General features: G+C 43.0%; 1 protein-coding gene across 1 annotated transcript; it reads left to right on the forward strand.

Moving 5' to 3' along the window:
* Nucleotides 1-1,213: 1,213 nt before the first annotated feature.
* Nucleotides 1,214-11,691, forward strand: APLF (aprataxin and PNKP like factor; the record flags this gene model as incomplete). Its single annotated transcript, XM_059840428.1, is given in 5 exon segments — nt 1,214-1,580; nt 3,506-3,654; nt 4,337-4,460; nt 6,894-7,072; nt 10,295-11,691. Coding segments are annotated over 5 exon segments (1,212 nt in total), but the record flags the coding sequence as incomplete, so codon positions are not given.
* Between the last annotated feature and the right edge of the window lie 9,672 nt (nt 11,692-21,363).

A 21,363-nucleotide genomic window follows, 5' to 3' on the forward strand; every position in this document is an offset into this window, starting at 1 on the left:
ATTTTAGAATATTGCTTGTATCCTTGAAACTATAGCTTTGGAATATATATAAAGGAAATATGCTTATCTCACGCCTTAACAAAACAGAGAAAAACAGCTTGAGAAAGGAAGATGAACATCATCTCAAGGATTTGTGGTTTCGACCGAGGGAAGCTGGACATCACTGTTATGAGATTTATAGTCATTGTAATTAAAAGGTGGACCCACATCTAGGGAACTGGACTTCACCAGATGGGATTCATCTTTATTCTTGCAGAAATCCAGACTAATATTTCGGAAACTACTACTACCGTCTGCGGATCCTGCTTTTTGGGATGCATCCGAAGAACTAAATCACAATAGTGTATAGAATTGTGATGTAAAAATTGGAAAATAGAAACTGCTGATGAGTAAAAAAATTGGAATAGAAACTGCTGATAAAGCTTGAGTACCCCTATAAATACCTGTAAGCCCCAACTATCGGCGTGCAGTTGGAGGGAAACTGCCCCCACTGTACCCAGCGCTGTGTTGCTCATACTTTACCACATTAATTCATAAATTGATTGCTGCTTGAATATTGGCATAGTCAAGCTTCTTATTTATAACACTATCCAGGATGATTTTTCAGGAAGTCATTCCCAACCAGCAGATCTATTCCCACAAAATACAACCAGAGAGCACACACCGCATATTGGAGTTCTTTACCTAGTCCCTGCCGGCCCTATGTGCAGGAACGTGGGCCTTGCCCCGTTAGGGCTTGTGCATGACGAAGGTCAGCGCTGAGGCTGTGCGGAGCAGCATGAGGACAAATGCCGAGCCGGACAGGCTGTGTCCTGGGTAGGAAAAGGGACAGCTTTTCTTTATCTCAGTGTATTTTACCAGATGTCCGTCTGCCGGGATGCGCTACCGAGCTACGCTGTCACCGCAGCCGTTCCCCCCACAACCCTAGGATGGGTGTGACAGGCTGATGTAATTTCCTTAAACTTTTCTATTGGCCCCCAGCAGTCTCGTTTATGTCACTGCCGGTGTTCAGCCGCTGGACGTGGATTTACCTTCCAGGAATAGCAGTTCTCTCGGTTGCAGTCGATCTCCCGATGGCAGACGGCGCGCACAGCCAGGCAGTGGCGCCGCCACAGCCGCTCGTTGCTGTCGATGACGCAGTGCCAGCGCTTGCATGTCACGGACGCGTGGCACAAGCTCTCGACATCCAGCCCACTGAAAATCCGGGACGTGATCTCGGGAGCAAGGGCAGACACGAAGTCACCCACTCCTCCTCTTCTTCCCTCGGCGCTGTCCCGGCCGGCAGCGAGCTCCGCGTCCATCCCCGCGGCCTCTCTGTGTGCGGGCGGCCGCCGCCGGCAGCGCTCTGGGCTGGGTGCCTGCCTGGCGCCATGTCCCCGTCGCCCGCCTGCTGCGGGTGTGCGCGTGGGGCGTTGATTTTGGGGCGAATCTCCGCAGTTTCGGGACCACGGAGGCGGCGCCGCCGCGCGGTCCAGGCAAGCTGTGCGTCACGGGGCGGCCGCGCGTCATCAGGCGGCGGCGGCTCCTGCCGTGCTCGGCACCACCTCCGTCCTTGTCCCGGCGGCTCCGGCAACCTCGAGGTGAGGCCGGCCCGGCCCCACAGAGCCGCGGGCCCGAGGGAGCGACCCCCGCTCCCAGGGCCGGAGTGGTTCGTGTCCGCACCCGTGGGATTCAGGGAGGAGCGCTGTAGCCCCGAGGCGGCTCTGCCGTGGATGGAAGGGGCGGGGAAAGCTCGGCTCCAGCGGAGGGCAGCGAGGATGATTGGGAGAGTGGAGCATCTCTCGTAGGAGGAAAGGGCTGGGGGAGCTGGGCCTGATCAACTTCGAGAAGAGACGGCTGAGAGGAGACCTCATTCATGAGTATAAGTATCTAAAAGAAGAGTGCCAAAAGGATGGACCAGGCTGTACCCACTGGTGCAGAACTATAGGACAGGAGGCAATGGGCAGAAACTGATGCACAGTTCTCCCTGTTATGAATTGAAGCAAACTCCAATAAGCTTAGTCCAATTGGAATTTATTAATTACAGCAAGCAAGGCATAAGCAAAATCAGAGCTGGGCGACAGGGGAGCCTCCGCTCGCCAAGAACTGCCGCACCCACAGTTCCCTACGGTCTAACTTTTATACTGTATTTCTTCTCGTTGGTGACGTGTCCAGAAAGTATTCTGCGCATGTGTCTTCTTGTTGCTAAGGGGTCGTCCTCTGCTGGTAGTCGTCTGATGAAGGCTGCTAGTCTTCCTCGGTCATCCTCTGGTCGACTTCTCCTTATTTAGTGGTCATGCCTAAAATTCTAGAACTTATGGTTTATTGAGCAAGCACTTATTAAACAAGAATATTTTAAGCAAGCATTTATTAAGCAAGAATATACTTGTGATTATATGCGGTTTTGGTTACACGTGGTTTTAGGACTAAGTATTTTATTCCCTCTATCTTTAGCCCTTTAGTGAACAAAACATGAACAAAACGCACCAGGTTCCACCACACCCCTGACTATAAGGAAGAACTTTACTGTGCCGTGGCTGCACATCTAATAGATTGCCGAGAGAGGTTGAGGACTGTCCCTCAGTGGGGATATTCCAGAACCATTTGGATGCCATCCTGTGCCATGCGTTCTGGGGTGATCCTTCTTGAGCAGGGAGCTGGGGCCAGATGACCCCCTGTGGTCCCATTGAACCTCACCCATCCTCGGGTTTTGTGAGCCCCTGCAGAGCTGAAAGGGTGAGGGCAGAGCTTAGCCTTTGGTGTTTCTCTTCCCAGGGTGACAAAGAGAAATTTCAGCTGGTCAGTGTGCCATCTCTGCAGTGCAGAAAGTTTTGGAAGGGTTGGCAGAGACTCCCCAGTGATTCTGTGCAGTGAATACTCCAGCAATTAGACTTGTTTTTCCCTGATTATTTGTGCTGGTGAATTGAGTAGTGCAAAGGCAATGTTTTGAAGGAAAAACAGTTACAGTTTGGGTGTGCTTTTATCGTCTAAAAAGATTTTTCGATGTAGTGGCTCTGAACTGTGGCTTTTGAATCTAGCAGCTGCGTATCTGGTGTCACTTCAGTGCTGCAGGCTTATAGCCTGTAGTGAGAACTTGCTGGTAAGTGCTTGATTCATTGGGCATCTGATCCTGAAAACTGCATCTTAAAATTGTTGCCTGACTTTTAGAGTAGGATCAGATTCTGGGGAGTTGTGCAGATTTACCATAAAGCAAATTCTAAGATGCAGTTTCAACTTTCTCAAAGTTTTGTCATGGCAGCAACCAGTGTAAATTATGTACTTAAGCCCCAAAACAGCGCAGTTGTGGTCAGCAGTTATTAGAGAGTCTATTGTTCAAAACCCTTTAGGTGTGAGGTAAAAGGAAGGTGCTTTTATTTCCTCTGTAAGCTGATGTTAAGAGAATGTTGATGGTCAGTTTCAAACTGCATTTGTTAATGGCAAACATTCAGACTAACTGTTGTGTTTGAGTCAGAAGTGCATGTTTATATTTGTGTGTGAGTAGATAAAATTGATTTTGTTTTGTCAGAAAAAAATCAGGAGGCTGATGCAAAAGCACCAACTGTTCATGCTGTTGAGATGTCCTGTATTCCATTGTTAATGGAACCAGCATGTTCCAGCTCTAAGGTACAGGGAGCTGCAAAAACAAGGAATAATGCTGCTACCTCCAGATTTTTGGTGGGTGTTTAAGTTTTTAATGAAGTTTAATATTCGTAAGCATGTGTTGGAAGTTAAGGAGCTGTTATGTTCTCTATACAAATGAAATGTCAGCCTTTGCTGTAGTTGAGATCCCTGGGGTGGACTGGCTCAGGAAATTCAAAATTATAGTGTTGTTTTCAGTAAATAATTAATATGACTCTAGTGTATTTGCATTGTTTTTACAGAGATTTAGAGTCTGGTTACTTTCTGGAGAAATAAATTGTAGGGATTTAAGAAAGACTTTTATGTTTGCGGGGTTTGGGGTTTTTTTTCTTGGACATATTTGTTAATGTTAGTTTGACTTTTGTTAAACTTGCTCTTTCTGTTATATCTATGTAGGGAAACTCTAGAGCAAGGTGGTGGTAAAGCTCTTCTATGAATGTTTCAGTTTGTAGCCTTTTAGATATTTTCTCCAAAGATCTAAGAAGTTCTGTTTTATTTTGTTTTGTTTTTACTGCATGAAGGTTCCTATAAATATTGTTTTTCTGAGTGTGCGGAAACTGCAAAAAAAATTAAAATATTTGAGCAATGGTCCCCATACAAGAAGTATGTGGTTACCCAGACTGCATTTGAAGGGCATAACTGAGTACAAACTATTGTCTGGTTTCCCCCCACTCTTCTGTAACTGGATAAAGGCACTAAACAGTAAATGTTCTTTCAGGTTCCTCTTTCTGACAATAATGAAAGCAAAGAGTCAAAATCTATTCAAAGAAAGAGAGTGCTTCCATCTTGGATGGTGGAAAGAGATCTGTTGCAGAGGGTTTCCAAGCCTGTTACGATGGGAGGTAGGTTTGCAGTGTGATAATGATTGTGTTCCAATATGCATTTCTGTGCTTTGATATACTTTTTAAAATTATAATGGTGGTGGTAGGAAGTATTAATTTGCTACTTCTCTTTCCATGCTCGGTGTGGGGCCAGCTGACTCAGACTGACTTCTCTTGTCTCCTTTGTCATCAGTCCCATGGGTGTAATAGAGCTCTTTTTCATCACTTAATTTTCTTTCTGTTCTTTTTGTTTTTGATGCTAGATAATAAACTCTGTTTGAACAGCTGAGCATTGGACGTTCAGGATCCCTTTCCTATAAACTTGCCTATTTTGTATGTAAATTCTAAGTAGTTTCTGTCTCTTTAATTCCTAGAGTTCTCTCCTCTTAAGTCACTGATGTTTTGCCTTTCTAAATTTAGATTCTTAATTTCACAGGTTTTAAAGGTAGAAGGGTTTGGGTGGTGTTGTATGTTAGTTTTTTAATCATTACTGAATCAAACTTGGTTTAGTCCAAAGTTAATTCCTAGGAGTAGCAGTTCATTACAGTCTGATACCAAGGTAAGGCTAAAATAGTGTTGCATTCCCTCCTGTTCTTGTGGGAAAAGAAATTGCTGGATGTGTCATGTGCTGCTGCTGCTGCCTAGCAGCAGAAGGCTGTTTTCAGTCACTGTCAGTGGGACACGAGGTGCCTATTGCATTGGCACAAGCTTAAGAAGACTTTCTAACATGTCTGCCTTTGGTCTTGGGAGCTTCTAAAACTGCCATTAGACAAACTTTCTACATGGCATTTATTGCCCTTGTGACTTTTACTGATGGAACAGGAAGGCCAAAGAAGTGAGAGGGGGAAAGTATTTCTGTCACTCCCTGTGCTGAACACAGCACACCCCACCCTCTTTGCCCTTCTGTGGGGAGGTGTGAAGTGGTGTGGGTGCAAACTTGAGTTTGCTGATCAGTCCAAGTATATGAACTGTGGCTGGTGAGTGTGAGTCTGCTCCCCTGTGTGCAGCAGCTCTACTCTAGTGACTCTTTCCAGCTGCTCTTTCTGCTGAGATGCTGTTATGGATCTTAATATGCTGTTATATCTTAATATCCAAGCAAGCCCACAGGAGTATGTTATGCAGTGTCTGGCCAGTTGCTTCTTGTCTCCTGTTGTAAATACAGGGGTCTGTGTGAACTGATGAGGGCAACTGTGGCTTTAAAAACCTTAATCATGTGCCATCTACTGTTATGAACAAAAAAGTTACCGTTTTTTTTTAAGAGAAGGAGCTGCAGAGGAGTTTTCAGTTGGGCTAGGAATTGATCGCTGGCCAAGAGTTCTTTGTTAGTGAAATGTTGGAATCACCCCTTAAGTATCCTTAAGTACCGCCGTTTAACTCTCTATTGTAGAGAATTCTTGTTTTTCAGAACCACCCTAGCCTGTTGCCAGGAGGATGACAACCTCCCCTAGGACGGTGGGGAGAGGGAGAAATTTGCATCTCAGGAGACATGCAAATTTATCTCAAACCCAAACTGCACTGAGACGAGACCTTCCCCAAATCCTGGAAAATACCCCAAAAAAGACGAGCCAAAGCAGAATTGAGAAGTCAGGGTGGTGTCTGGACATCAAAGCCGAGGTTCGGAGCCGGCAGAGATGCTTGAAAACCTCGGTCACTCCTCGCCCCAACTAAAAATGATGCCAGTCGGACCCAGGACCCCCTGGACTGTTAACCCAAACTGAGAAACCTGGGTATACCCCCACTGCCCTTGCGAGGACAGGATTCCCGGCTCTGGCCCCTAGGGGACAGAGCTGCAAATCCTCCTCGTCTGAGTCACTGCTGGGAGTGGCTGCAGAACTCTGCAGACATGCCTAAAACCCTACTTTGAGCTGATCACTTTAATAAAGGCATTAAGAGGAGGAAAATCTCCTGCCCTGTTCATTTCATCTACCACACTGCCAATTCTTTTCCTCAAAAGCTTGTTTGGAATAAAAATATTAAATGACAAAGAAAATCTATGTTTCGGTATTTTTTTCTTTCATCTCCCTTCTAAATCTAGACTGTTCCTGCCTGCCATATTTATATAAAAATTGCATGGTGTTGAGTCCTGTACTGGTGTAATAGTTTTCTTATGTTTGTGCTTTTGCTCTGTATTTTTGGGGGAGTGGGGTTTGTTTGTCTATTTGTTTGTTTCTCTGCCAGTATTATAACGTTTGCTATATGTGTGAATATGATGTTTATTTCCAAGACTGAATGTTTTGGTTTTGTCAGTGTTGAGATTAGGAACTGTGTGGGTGAGATGTGTCTCAAGGCCTGACCTTGAGGGATACATGCAAACATTGGAACTGTTTAAAAAGTCTTTTTCACAACTGCTGCTGTTTCTCATGCCATGTGCCCAGTGTTCTGCTTAAATGATTTCTAGTGTCAGGATTTCACTAAAAAGTTGCATTCCAAGAGTACCCTTTTTCTTTTTTTAAGGTAGTAGAAAGATAAAAGGCCAAGGAAGGGGAGAAGGTCTTACAGAGTCATTAAAATCAGCAGTACATGTACAGCAGAAAAAAAGATTACCTTCTGAAGAAACTATAGAGGATTTTGAAGGTGGAGAGCAAGATCAAGAGAAAACGAGCTGCCTTCCCATCCCTATTCCTTTATCTCAGGTAACTTCTTGGCTCAGGGCAGAATCATGATATTGCAAAAAATGAGAATGTAGTTGGCAATGTCATGTTTAAGGTTGGGTCTACAACAAAACTTTTTGTTCTATGTTTTGTTCTGATCATGATTTGTTGTTTTGAAATACCAGTCTTTTGGATAGCTCTGTAGCAAGGATCATGGAAGCCTCAGAGATTTGGTTTTCTGCATTTCCTTCAAGGGATCTGGGACTTGGACCTCAAATGTCCCACAGAAGTACCAGACTGAGAACTTTGCAGCAAGAAGCAGTATTCCAGCCTCCTGCTGAGAGCAGATTTGCCCCCGAGCAGGCAGCATGGGCCAGATAGGTCAGTCCTTAGGGGACAGACTGCCTGAAACCCAAGCCGCTCTCAGCCGCTGGCTACCTTTAGCAAGCATAAGGTTTATCAGCTCTTTTTTGGTGATTATCAGCACTTTTGAGTTCAGCTCTTTTGCTTGCTGAGGCCTTGCACAGGCCAGCCGGCAGATGTGAGAGAGGAGAAGGCCATTCTGGCATTCCACAGTGATGGCTTTATTGGGGGTCTGTGAAGGGTTCCAGCAACGGCTTTTCTCACCAGAATGGGCTAAAACAGCCCATTATATAGGGCAAGGGGGGATCAGAAATTGTCTAGTAGCAGGGGTTAAGGAGAAGTGACCTCTGGGGTTACAGAGAGATAAGCTGGGGTCCAAAAAGGCAGGAGAGAAGGGCTTCTTTTGCTATTTCACCGTAACTTATCATTTTAAGCCTCTTCCCTCCGCGGGGCCCTAGCAGGCCCAGAGCCTGCTACAAAGCAGGAGCACATGGGCCAGAGCACTGCTCCTAGGAGTGGCTGGTGCATGCAGCTTCTTTTTCTGACAACCTTTGGGGATAGGTGATGGTGTGAAACTGATGCAATGCAACACTGGACTTTGCCCAAGCTATTGCCATTCTAGTAGGTGAGGGTTTATGGTCAGATGAGGATGGTGTGTGGCTCAGCAACTGCTGTGTTTCAAAGGAAGGTAGTGTGAAGTGGAGTGTGCTTATGCCACCATCTCAAAACCTGAGTCAAAAAAGGGAAAAAATGTAACCTGAAACCCAAAACTATTTCTGGCAATGAGTGAACAGACCCTTTGGTCCAGTTGGTCAAGTCTCTCTGTGACCTCACAGTACAGCTGCATTTATAGGCAGTTAAATCCTTACTAACAGCATCCTGCAAGTGGTGAAGAGAGAAGGATCATTGCTAAAGTCAAACAAAGCATATTCTGGTGAGAGCAAACAGAGTTTCACTGACTTGTTTCCTTTAAGTGAACCACTCTGGAGGGGGTTTTTAATGACTGGCATTAAAATTGCCTGGGTGTGTTCTAGGATCTGATAAAATTCTTAAAATGCTTCTGAAAACTACTGGGGTATTGGTTTTAAGGTTAATTGAAAAAAACTGTGCATGGAGAGCAAGTAGTAGCAGTAGTTTAGGTATAACAGTGGTCCACTAGGTCCATTAATAACAGCTGCTGAGTTATTTTCTCTTTGCCTGGTTATAAAATGAGTGGCTATGTAATAAATTATTCAATTTTGCAATTTATATGTAGGAAGCCTTACTTGTTTTCACCTAATGATTTCATAAAGCATTTTAATTCCAAGTGCAGTTTAAGAAATTGCTTTCAGGACTTTGCAGAGAAACTGATGTATTAGGGCAAGCAAGAGTAGTAACCATAGAGAGCTCTGAAAGACTGTAATTTGGATAGCAGAGCCTAAATCACAGTCCTGCTGTTGTGTTTAAGCTGATTGAGAAAATGGGAAAAAAGCAAAAATATCTGAATTGTTGTGGTTGGCAGCAGCCACCAGAGGCTGTCCCAGTGCTGAGTGCTGGTGGCTTTTAGTTTCCCTGGATCACAGCCTGGTGTGTAACCAGGGAATCAGTGTGAGCCTTCTGTCTCGTTATATACAGTACAGGCAATGGGTGGAAATACATGGTAGAGAACTCAGAAGTGGTAGTGGCAAATAATAGTGATTAATGCTTTCTTTTGCAAAGAAAAGCTTATTTCTTAAATTGCAGTTGATTGCTGAGCTGTATTTTGGGAGTTGTCTTTGTCTCCTAGTTGAGTCACTGAATGCGCTTCAGTCAGGATCATCTGATATTAATGCGGACTTTGCCCTTTCTTAATCAAGTTGCTGCTCAAATGTAATTGCTTTTGGATAACATATTATGAGACTTGCTTGGAAAGGAGCAAAATCCGGTAGGAAATCACTGGTTGATTTTCAAGCTCTGCAAAACACACCTGTGTAAATTAAGTATAAATTTATTGGAGAGGAAACATAGATAATAATATTTAGAAAGCACAGACATTTGAATAGTTCTATGATGTATCAAAGTAGTTTAGCCTTGAATGTGATATGCTTCCAGGTAATGTCTCAATTGTCAGGACAGTGTTTTTTCCTCAGTTGTGTATCTCAAATTCTTTTTCTAAAGAGCACATTTCTTATTTTAAATGTACATTTTTTCCTAAAATTTTAAATGCAGTTAGTGTCAAAACTGAAATATTTGCTTAATGGTGTCTATGACAGACTGTTGTGATTTAGAGTCATGAGCTGAAGCATTTAAGATGTATCAGTGGGATTAACCTCAGAGTATGTGTCCTGAGTTCCCATATATCTTCCATATAGATAAATACATATATACTCCATGTATCTGGGTGCTTAAATTATTAAGAAACTCACTAAATTAGTGATTCCTTAATCCTTTTAATTGATTCATGGGTAGGAGTCTATCCAAATTACATTCTTCGACAGTCTACTACATCTTCACCTGTACAATCCCCACTAATTTTTCAGGAGCAATACTTTAAATTGTAAGTTAATTTAAACTAGTTCTTGGACTGTTCATAAACTGAGGTGATGAGAGAACAGGTCATGTGAAGGAACTGAAGCTGAGGAAGGAAGCTGTTAAATAAGTCTTTTGTTAAGTTTTTCTTTTAAGATAAATTTTTCTCTTTGTGTTTTCTGAACTTGAGGTTTTCATTCAGCAGCTGTGTTTAGCAGTGAACTTGAGTTTAGGAAGTGGAGTAGAAGATTTTTAAAAGTCTAGACCAGATGAACTTTCAAGGTCCTTTCTAAATCGGGCTGTTCTGTGACTGATTTTGAAAGCAGGGATGATGAGGTACAGTTTTACTTCAAAGCTTTTCATTCTGAGGAGTGCAAATTTTCAGGTTCTTTGAAATGTAATCTTGTTCCACAGAATACATCTGGATTTCCTCTTGAGACTGTCATGAGAGATATGGAAGGAAGTGGCAAGACTGAAACAACAAACCCTGGAAATGCTCTGGAAAAAGATGATAGGCAGATGCTTAGCAAATGATCTAAAAGAGAAGGTCAGATATCCAGTAAACACAGTAGAATTGAGGAAACAGAAAACAAAGAGCACATTGCTGGTTCTACAGGCCGACAAGCTCACTGGGGCAGGACTTCCCAGTATCTTGGTGCTCAGGAAGGGATTCTTGAGCCTGATGCAGATCTGGACTACAACACTGAGATTTCTGATTCAGCCAGAAGTGCAGATGCTTCAGAAAGCTCCAAACAGATGCAGCATAAGAGGACACCTTGCAAGTATGGAAGTGGCTGTTACAGGTAAAGCAAAATCAATACTAGCTTGGTCTAGCTTGTTATTCAGAAATAATGTATTAGCTATGGAAGAGAAAACTGTAAAGTAGTTATAAGCTTTGATTTGGAAAAAAATCTTTTGTTGAACAGGGATCTGCTGAGAAACAAATAGCAGAACACCAATTTTAGAAGGATAAAAGGAGGAGCCGGGATTACTTGCTAACTAATACAACCCAAACAAGTATGAAGTATTTGAGCAAACTAAAAGATGAAGTGTTGCAGGAAATAAAATGTAAAGGTCCATCATAAAAGGAAAAGAAATAAAAGACCTGTGTGTATGGTATGAGGTACTAGCAGGGAGGAGGGATGTTTATAAAAGGTTCAAATGCCCAACACAGACCCTGTAGGTTTGTTATTTAGCAGATGAGACTTATAGGAAAGATTACTGTATTTATTGAAGCTACTGCCTGCTTTGTCATCTGAATGTTTAAAATACTTACTCTTTGTCATCCATAAATAATCAAGAATTTCTCTTATTATAACTTGAAGTTTCTGCAATTTTTTTAAAGCTTTCAGTCACCCCTAAAACCAGAACAAAGCATACTTAGAACTCGAGGTAAACTCTTATCTGGACAGTCTTTAGAAATACTACAAGTGAGGAATAACAGGGGCTTTTCCTCTTCTTTTCACTCATATCCTTTCAAGATGGACGTGGTAGAAGATTTGTCATACAAATATTAAAGAGAAGTTCCAAAACACCAGTGCTGGGTGCCTGGCCTCCTGCTAGTTCTTTCTCCCCAGAAAAGATACATGGTGACCTGTGGTCTTACATTGAAGGGAAGGCTGAAATCTAGAGATGCTCTTGAGTCTAGAAAATCCCCACTGACCTGTGAACTACATTTAGGAGAAGGTTTTGTGCTCTAGATAATCCCATGTAATTTTTTGTAAATACAAAAGGCTAATCTAGGAAACAGCAGACCTGTGACTTTTTCTATCTTACCCCAAAGGGCTTCAGCAATAATAAAAGCAGTGAGTATGGTTAGGAACCAAACAAGCACAAATGACTGGCTTCCTGTATGTTCGATGAGCCTGATGCTGAGATAACTGAATATCAAAATTGTGAAGCGGTTGTGTTCATGAGCGCATCACATGTCGGTTTTCATGTAACTTTGACATATCTCATTTTTCCCCCTTAATGATTATGACAAAAGCATGTCTTATTAGGTAGTTCTGTTTATCCAGTTGTGCAAATGCAGCCTCTGGTTTGCTCCAGCTACTTTGAATTTTGCTGAGACAGGTTTTGGCCTGTGTGGGTATTAAGGAGATTTAATGCTCTGCTATGAAGAAATATTCCTTATCTTTAGGAAGGCAAGTCTTAGGTACTGGTAATAGGGAGTAGGAGTCTGTATGTGCGCATTTCTTCCCGGGTCTCTTGTTTGTGAAACATTTGGCAGCAATACTTTTGGAAAGTATTGCTTTATAAAAAGAAAAGAATGTTCTGAAATAACAAATAGTTATACTGTGTCAGGGAGAAAAATAGGGAGAATTTTGTAAATAGGGAGAATCAAAATGTCAGCTTTGATCTTCAGGAAATATTATGAAACTCAACTTGTTTGCTTGCAGCAAAAGAAACATGCTTTGTAGTCTGCCTTTGTATTTGCTTTTAGTTCAAGGCCCCTAAGTAGTTGTTTCTGTGTGGTGGCAAAAGCGTGTTAGAGCAAAGATTATATGTTAGTTCTAGTTATTTGACTACATTTCTATTAGCCTGTAGCAAACATTTAGCAAGTAAATTTGTAACCCATAGTTTAGTTTCTTCATTTATGAATTTGAAAACACTGCTTTTGAAAGAATTAAACTTGATGCACACCTCTTGCTCCAAGGAGTCTTCTTGTCACCTTCTGTCACTGTCACTTTCTGAGGTGGCCAAATTCAAAGGAGCTGCTGTTATTCATTAGGAGACAAAGTGCTCTGTGTGTGTTGTAGCTGCCTTTATTTGTTGAGGAACTTGCCCTCTGAATGCTTTCAATGTTTTTGTCTGTTGCTTGCATTTCTGAAGCTAGCAGAATAGGGAATTAAAATAAATCTACCACCACCACCCTTTTTGAGGGCCACCATAGAAGAGGTATAGTAGACCTGAACTCTCATGTCTGAAACTGGAACTCAGAATTTTTCTTCCACAATTCAGTTCTTTTGCCATGGCCTGGAGCGCAGTTCTCTGCTGACTGGGGGTGTGTAAATCTCTCCCAAACTGTCAGAGCAAGGGATGGTCAACCAATGTTTGGATTTGTTTGTGGGTTCTTCTAAATACTTTGCTGTTTGTTTATGAAAATAAGTATTTTTCATTTCACTCTAAGCTTGTAAATCAGGCAGCTAAAGACCTGCATCTGTCTTTTTTTTCTTGAGTCCTGTCTCCTATATTTTAATTAAGAATTAAAATATAGAACTTACAAACATGTTATGTGCAGTCATAGCATAACTTCAGGCTTGAATCCTGTGGCTTTATAAGCAGTGCTGATATTTCATTACATTTTCACTAGGAGGTTCTTTCAGTAGCTGAAGAAATAAGCCCATTAGGTGGCAAGGGCTCTTCTGTGTGGGATTGTGAGGAGTCAGGGATTCTGAACTGGTTAGTTAAATTTGCTTTATAAAAAGTTTTTAAAGTTGCTTTTTACAGCTACACTTAAATACACTTTACAGCTGTCTTAAATATTTCACTGAGCAATACTCAAGTTCTGCTTGAGGATGATTGCATTGATTCTGAAGAAGTTTTAAAGTTTTATTTGCATAGTTTTAGTTCACATAGTTTCCTGCATCGTGAAGTGTTGAGTACACAAATTTAGAGTTTCTGTGAAAGCAAAGCTGCAGTAACTGTGTCAGTATGTTTATATGAAGGCAACAGTAATAACACTTTCTTATTAAAATAGGCTTTTAATTGGTTACTTTTCATGCAAGTAAAGCCTGATGATTTTGTTTTGATCAAATGAATGAACACATTCCTGTGCACTGAGGCTTTTTGTGAAACAGTTAACTTTTGAGTGCAATTTACAGTGTGATAGATGTGCTCCGTAACTCAAATATCTTATGTCTGCAAATAAATATAAAAAAACCCCAAACAAAACCTTAAAGGAAGAAGCCTTAGGGTTTTTCTGAAAAAAGGGAAGATGTTAGCTTATTAACTTCTCTGCTTCCTATTAGTTTGTGGGGTATTGTTGCACTACACATAGAATAAGTATAAATTAGCCAGGTAAAGCTAAGATAAAATAAGATGTTTCTACTGAGCATCTGAGGTAGGACATGTTCAAGAGATAGGACATGTCTGAGGTGCTCCACAGGTAATGTATAATTTGACGAGCATCATCTACTGGCCCAAAGACTCCTGAAGCCTAGTAACTAGGACTTGTACATCACAACTCTTTTGTTGCTCTTCCTTCTTTCTCCCCTACTTCTTTTTCTTTTTTTCCCACTCTCCTTCAATAATGGCTGTTTGGTGTTGTCCAAGTAGGTCTTGAAGCAACATTTTAAAAGGAATGGATGTCTCCTAAAATACAATACCAATACACACTCTCAGCCAGGCCGAGTGGCAGCAAAGGGAGGCCGTTTTCCATGGGAAGAAGAAGTCATTTCCCCAGGCTCTGGGTATCAGATTCGAGGTCACCTTTGTGGCTCTAGGGACTTGAAGGGTCTTAGTTGCCTGCAGTTTTAGTTTTAGAGAAATCCAGCAAAGTTTGCCAATTTCTAGCTTGGCCCAATACAGTCGGTACAGGTAAGATGTCGCAAACGGAGCCCATTTTCCATGGAAAAAAGAAGCCATTTTCCAGGGTCTGGGTATCATATTCAAGGTGGCCTCTGATGCTCTTAGAACATCCTGTCTCCTTCCTGCTTACAGCCTTAGTTTTTGAGAAATATAGGAAAGTTTGCACTTTTCTAGCTGGGCACCGCACAGTTGGCCTGGTGGCGTGGCAGCTAACTAAAGCCATTTTCCATGGGAAAAAGTCATTCCCCCAAGGTCGGGGTATCCGATTCAAGGTGGTGTTTGGTGTTGTAAGTATTTGCAGGATCCTAGTTCCTGGCAGCGTTAGTTTTTGAGAAATCCAGCAAAGTTTGCCAATTTCTAGCTTGGCACAGCACAGTCGCATAGGCAAGTGGTTGCAAACGGAGACCATTTTCCATAGGAAAAAAAGTCACTTTCCCTGGGTCTGAGTATCCAATTATAGCCGGCCTTTGTGGCTCTAAGGACGTGGCACGTCTTAGTTTCTGGCAGCTTTAGTTTTGCAGAAATCCAGCAAAGTTTGCCAATTTTTAGGTTGTCACTGCACTGTTGGCCAGGCCAAGTGGCAGCAAATGGAGGCCATTTTCCATGGGAAAAAGAAGTCATTTCCAAAGGCTCTGGGTATCAGATTCAGGGTGCTGTTTGGGGCTCTAAGGACTTGCTGGGTCCCAGTTGCTGGTAGCTTTCATTTTGGAGAAATCCAGCAAAGTTTGCCAATTTCCAGCTTGGCACAGCACTGTCGGCCAGGCTGTGTGGCCGCAAATGGAGGCCTTTATGCATTAGAAAATGAAGGTATTTCCCCAGGCTCTGGGTATCAAATTCAAGGTGGCCTTTGGGGATCTAAGAACATCCTGTCTCCTACCTGCTGACAGCAAATGGATGCTTGTGAAATGTTTGGTTATAAAGGGAAAGACAGGACAACAGGAGGGCAGTCTCAGGATGTAAATGCAACAGTAGACATTGAAAGAAATGCAAGCTTGTGGTGTAACTACACCTCAGGTCATGTATCACGTGCCTTTGATGTGTCTTTGCAGCTACCAAGAGGTGTGTTTTTAATCTGTGGTGATCGTGCTTGTGTTGGCATTCCAAAAATGATAAGAGGGGGTCCCTGCAGTTTGGGGCGGTTGACTCTATTGGCACCCAACAAAACAATGATGCATCAAAAATCAAGAAGCAAGCCATCACTACGACATAAATTTACTTCTCAATGTCGGGATGAGGTGGCTTTTGGGGGGCATGGTTCTATTGCTTCTGCATCAATTTTTGCACCTGGAGTAGCTCCAGCTCATGCTCTGTCTTCCTTAAACAAGCTTGGTTGTTGGCTTGCTAAGCAAAGCAATGACACATCTGTGGCTTTAAGTGGGCTACAGCTAGATGTAAACAGCATTAGGCATGCAATACTGCGAAGCAGAGCAGCTGTAGAGGATTTTGAAGGTATGTGTTGCATGAATTTTTCAGATCACAGTGAATCAATCTACAAAAGCATTGCAAACTTGAAAAAGAGAGTCAATCACTTACAGGTGGATAAGGGATGGGGAAGGCTGAGCAGTTTCATCATGAGCTGGGGCATCACTGGGAGGCTTAAGGCCTTGTTGAAGACAGGATAGTTAATTTTGTTGGTGATTGTAATTATTGCTCTGTGTCTCCCTTGTCTGCTTGGATTTTTGCATCGGGCCCTGCAAAAATCCTTGTCAGCTGTGTTTGTCATTCAAATACAAAAAGGGGGAAGTATGGAGGGGCTTGACAACTGGTCTGCAAGCAAAGCTGAGTTAATGGAAGAAATAACAATTGATGATTTTCGCGTGTATCCATAGCAAGGAAGAAGACAAGGCCGTCAGCATGGAAACCAATTAGAAAAGATACATGAGAATTTTTGTAAGCTAGACTTCGTGCCTAAGTAGATGTGTACACGTGCCTTATTAAATTTCTGTAAAAGTGTTGCCAATTATATTGACGCTGATTGCTTTGCACCAAGGAATATAGTAAGTTATTATGATGTAGTTAATGACTTAAGATCACGCTTTGTTAAGGGTATATAAATTGGAGAACACGCAGAATAAAAACTTTTTTTTCCATGCACCTTGGTCACGTGTGTATGTCACGTCCAGCCTGATGGTGACACTGGTCACTCACCTGCCTCTTATATTCACATTATCATTCCTGTGGAAGGAGTTTTTGTACAACTTTCCTGTTCATCCTGCTAGTCCTCCTGCAATCCTCTGTGGTAAATCTAATTCTGCTATTTAGGCTCCGAGTTGCAAAGATCTTGATGAATTTCTAGGCAAGATCTGGGGATGTTTGCTGTGCTGGCATAGTTTCTCCCTGCCAGAAATTGTGGAAAAGCTTTTAGCGAAGATGCAGGCAACAAGACATGCAGAAGACGGAGATACGGAGCTCCCCGAAGGTAAGCGCCGGTCTCGGGTGTCTTTCAGCAGAAGCCAGGCTCTGGAGAGCACCGTGAGTGGCACAACGTTCAGTGCGCAAAAAAAGCCACTTCTTCGCCCCGGGGAGACGGAGAGTGCGGCAGCTGCTGAGACGTGAAAAACAAAGCCACACAACACTGGCATTCTCTGTGCAGCTTTCAAAGTAGGAGAAGACAGCACTAGGTCACTTACCGGCCTCCTAAATTCACATTACCATTTGTAAAAAACTCACCCGCCCGGGTCCCTGATGGCAGAATGCAAGAGCCACTTGGCACTGTCAAAGTGTCAAGTGGTGCCAGCTTGGGTCTTGGAGGCATCCTGCTCAATGTGGAATTTCAGGAGCCAGCCGGCCACTCTGGGCCACAGACCCCTGAACTCTAACGTCAGTCCTTTTCCCTGGGGAACAAGACTCACTAGGCCAGGTTCCTACTGTCATTTCAAAGGAGCCACTTGTCTCTTACTGTCTCTCTGACGTGCTGTGTCTGCTTTCCGGGTTATGCTACCAATGTACAAGGAGTCCTAAAAAATTCGTCACGATACTACGGAACTATGCCAATGAAGACCCTTGAAAGACTGTTGTGAGCCACCGATGTGAAAGACGGTCTGAAGTCCCCCTCATTTGCTTACGACCATCCCCAGGACAGACATTGGGACCCTGAAGACCTTGATTTGAATTCTGGCCTGCTGGTGGTAGATGAACGCCAGAAATCCTGAGGCCCCTGAGCAGAATTCTGACCTGCCAAGTGATTTTCGCAGCTGTGTCTACAGTGGCTGCTTCTAGCAGGGCCTGCCAAGGGGCCATGCGCCCCATATGCTTGCACCTGCTTCACAACAATAGCCCAGGAATTTTCCCACCTCTTGGCCAGATGAACTTGCTGGGGCAACTTTGGTAGCCACCCCGTGGAAAATCCTTCATCTCCTCCACTACTACCGTGAGTGACAGAGATTGGAGCTCCCTCCCAAGGACTGAGACTGAGACGCCCGTAATTCTGATCCCGGGGTGCTGGCGTGACTGAAACAGGATGCCTGCTAAGTGTTGCCTGCAGATGTGTTCACTGGACCTAGAGTGGTTTCTCATAGAAAACAGTCTTGAAACAATGGGCCCTACTCACTGCTGATATTGACTTATCCTGCTGAGAACATGGACTGTCTGTACCTGTCTTCAATGCCTTTTTTCCCCTCAGCAATTTCAATAGACTTACTCTTTATTGTATCTGCTCCCCCTCAGCCATTTCAAGATCTGTTTCCCTCCTCAGCAATGGGCTATGAGAGAACCATGAGATAACCAGGACTTTGAGATCTTCCTGACGTGACTAGGCGAACTCCATCGGCTGGACTACGAGGACTTTGTCTCTCTACGTTTGGTAGCTATAGTCCCTCTCTCTTGTTGCCCCTCTTTTCTATTCTTTCCCTCTCCCTAATTCCTTTAACACATTTGCTGTGGTCATTCTATAGTGGTGCATTTGTTTTGATTGATACTGCAATCCCCTTTCCGTGTTGTCTTTTGCACTCCGAGTTAAGGAACCACCACCAGTCCCATTGGTATGAGTGGATCATGACAATATGTTCTTTCAAGCTGGAATTGGTTCTAGTTGATAGAAGCATACTGGTAGGTAAAAGTAGACTATTAAAGATTACCTTCCAAATGTATTTCCCTTGTCTTCCCATTAAAGCAAGTGAAGAAAGCAGGCAGGAGATCTTCAGATAACATGCTATGCAAATTGTAAAGAATCTGTCCTTCTTTGAAGCAACTGAGAAACTCACACAATGAAATATAGCTCAGGCAGATGAAAGGGTCACATATGATGTCAAATCTATACTTTTCATGTTTGAATGAAAGAAGATTTCTTGAAGTACAATCCTATAAAATTAAGGTGAATTTGCAGAAGCAATTGAACTGGGTCTGTTTTATAAACACATTGTTTTCTAATTAAACTGAGCATTCAGGAAGGCAGCCTTGAAATTCAAAGGATTTAGAACCATACAAATACCAAGACTGGCAGTTCATTAGCTTTAACAATCTGTCCTGGTTTGAGAGGAAGTGAGTTTTTGGGATGCTGTGGTCAAACCAATGAGTGCTCCGATTTGGATATTGGCACCTGGTGTGGCCACTGAGGATTTGGGTACGCCTCTGAGAACACAGGGGGTTAAAAGCTGAGAATTCCCAGAGGGAAGCTTTCTTGGGTTCCATCTGTTAAAGAGATCAGACCTCCCCTGTCTGGCTCCGGGCTGGGTGGGGAAGGGGCAGCCCTTCGGCTGGGGCAGGTAAGCCGGGCCTTGGACAGAGAAGAGTAGTGAAGGCCCCTGCAGGATGGAAGGGTGGAAGAAACCTGAGAGACATCGGACATCGAGCAGTGCCACCCCCTCCCCCCCCCCCCCCCCCCCCCCCCGCCCAGAAAGGCAGAGAGAGAGAGCTTGTGTCTGTGCCTGTGCCACCTTGAAATTTGATAACACGACCAGCCGAGAAAGAGAAGGGGGGGGGGGGGGGTGCAGTGAGAATGTGCCGGGCAAGGCAGAGCCTGAGATTTTTTAACCCTTGTTTGGATGATAGAAACTTTAGAAATGCTAATCCTCCTGGAGTTGGATGAGAAGAGAGATAGAGATGAGGTAAGAGGAAATCGGCCACGAGAGAAGTGGAAAAGAATCTTAGGTGAGAGGAGGTGATAGAATGGCCTTTGGCTGGACTTTTCTTGTATAGCCATGGACAGAACCATTTTTCCTGTGACACAGAGACTGCATTTAAGGGAGAGGCAAAGGCTTGGAGCCAAGAGAGCGCAGTGATGTTATGCAAAGATGTGGCATGAACAGAGACGGCGGGTTAGGAGGGCAGTGTGGTGGTGCCCTCCATATTCAGGGAAGAAGAAGAAGAAGATCTCTGTTCTCAAGACCCCTCAGCCCCAGGGGATGAATTTGGGGGAGACAGGTGTCCTGAAAAAGAGAGACTGTGCTTTTTTTAGAACTGGGCAAAGCATCCTTAAAAGAGGAACCCTAGAAGCAGTTCTGGTCCATGCGCAGTGGTGAGAGCACTGGGCATGGAAGGAAGATGTCACGATGGCAGATGATCACTGGGCAGTGCCATGTGTGACATGGAAACACAAGAGGTTCCAACTGTGACTCCAGGGGAAGCCCATGGTACAAGAGGGACTCCTCTGTCCTTGGGGAACTGAGAATTGATTATCTAAAGGGTGGTGATAGACTGAGAGTTGATGATCTGAGGAGTAGATATATTGGAAATTTGGTGGGGGGGCGGGGAGGAGGAATGTTTTTGGAAAGTTTTCATTCCGAGTTCTGTGTGTGTTTCTCTTCCTATATAGTTGTAGGTTAATAAAGTTTTGGGGTTTTTTTGCTTTTTTTCCTAAGCTGGAGCCTGCTTTGCTCTATTTCTGATCATATCTCACAGCAGACATCAAGGAGAAAGTATTTTCATGGAAGCACTGGCATTGTGCCAGGGTCAAACCATGGCACAATCTCTTTAAGAGAAGATTGATTTTTAACTTCTACTTGTAGTAGGTCTGAAGACATTAGGAATGATCAATTAAAAAAACCAAAACAAAACAAAACAAAACAAAACAATTCTCCCAAAAAAGCTTTGAGAAACCAGAGAAATTATGATTTTTAGGGGTTAAGTAGTCGTTTAAAAGTTGTCTCTAGGAAAAGAAATAAAAAACTGACTGAGATAAAATGACTGTGGAGTATATTCCAAAATTGTAATGAGGAATGTAAGGGGCAAGAGCCTGTAAGAAAAATACTATGCTGGGTTCATCTGTTGAAAACATTTTGGAATGGTTGAAATGATGAATCACATATTGTGGGATTAAAAAAAAAAAAAAAAACAAAAAAAAAAAAGAGGAAGAAAACAGAAGGAAAAAAATATTTTGAACATATTTTTCCATTCCAAGATGGTATAATGGCTTTATTTCATTTTGTTCCTAAAACTGGTTTATAGCTTATGAAGTGTTTTACAATAGAGAGTGAGAGTTCACACTAACAATACAATTTGGAAGGATCTCTTTTACTTTAGACAGCAGTAGATATGGTTTATCACTCCACAATTCAGTCCCGAAAGTGAATGGGTGTGGCACATTTAGTCTAACTGCCCAGTCCACCAGAATGCTTAATTATCTTGAAAAATGTTTTGCTGTATCTCATTATCTGGACGTGTCTCTCTAGCTCCACTTTGAGCTCCTTGATCTTTCATCTAAAGGATGAGATCCAATTTAGCTTAGCAAGGATATAGCCTTTCCAAACCTTATCTTTTACCTTCTGTATTCTTACAAGTACATTTCTTCCACAGGGACCAATTTGGAAGATCCTAGTTGTTTTATTCCTTAGATTATGTTGCTGCATTAATTAGCTCTTCTTTTAATTTTTTCCCTGCTCAAGTATAGGGTCTGTGCTTAAATGATTGTGATGCTAACTCGTTCTCGTATATTCTGCAAGCTTACAGAGTATGCAGCAAAGTTTTCTCTTCTTCTGAGGACATTCTACTCTTTTGATGAGAAATGCTAAAGGTCT

This window comes from Haemorhous mexicanus, chromosome 3, assembly GCF_027477595.1.
Source record: "Haemorhous mexicanus isolate bHaeMex1 chromosome 3, bHaeMex1.pri, whole genome shotgun sequence".
In the NCBI taxonomy this organism is placed as follows: Eukaryota; Metazoa; Chordata; class Aves; order Passeriformes; family Fringillidae; genus Haemorhous; species Haemorhous mexicanus.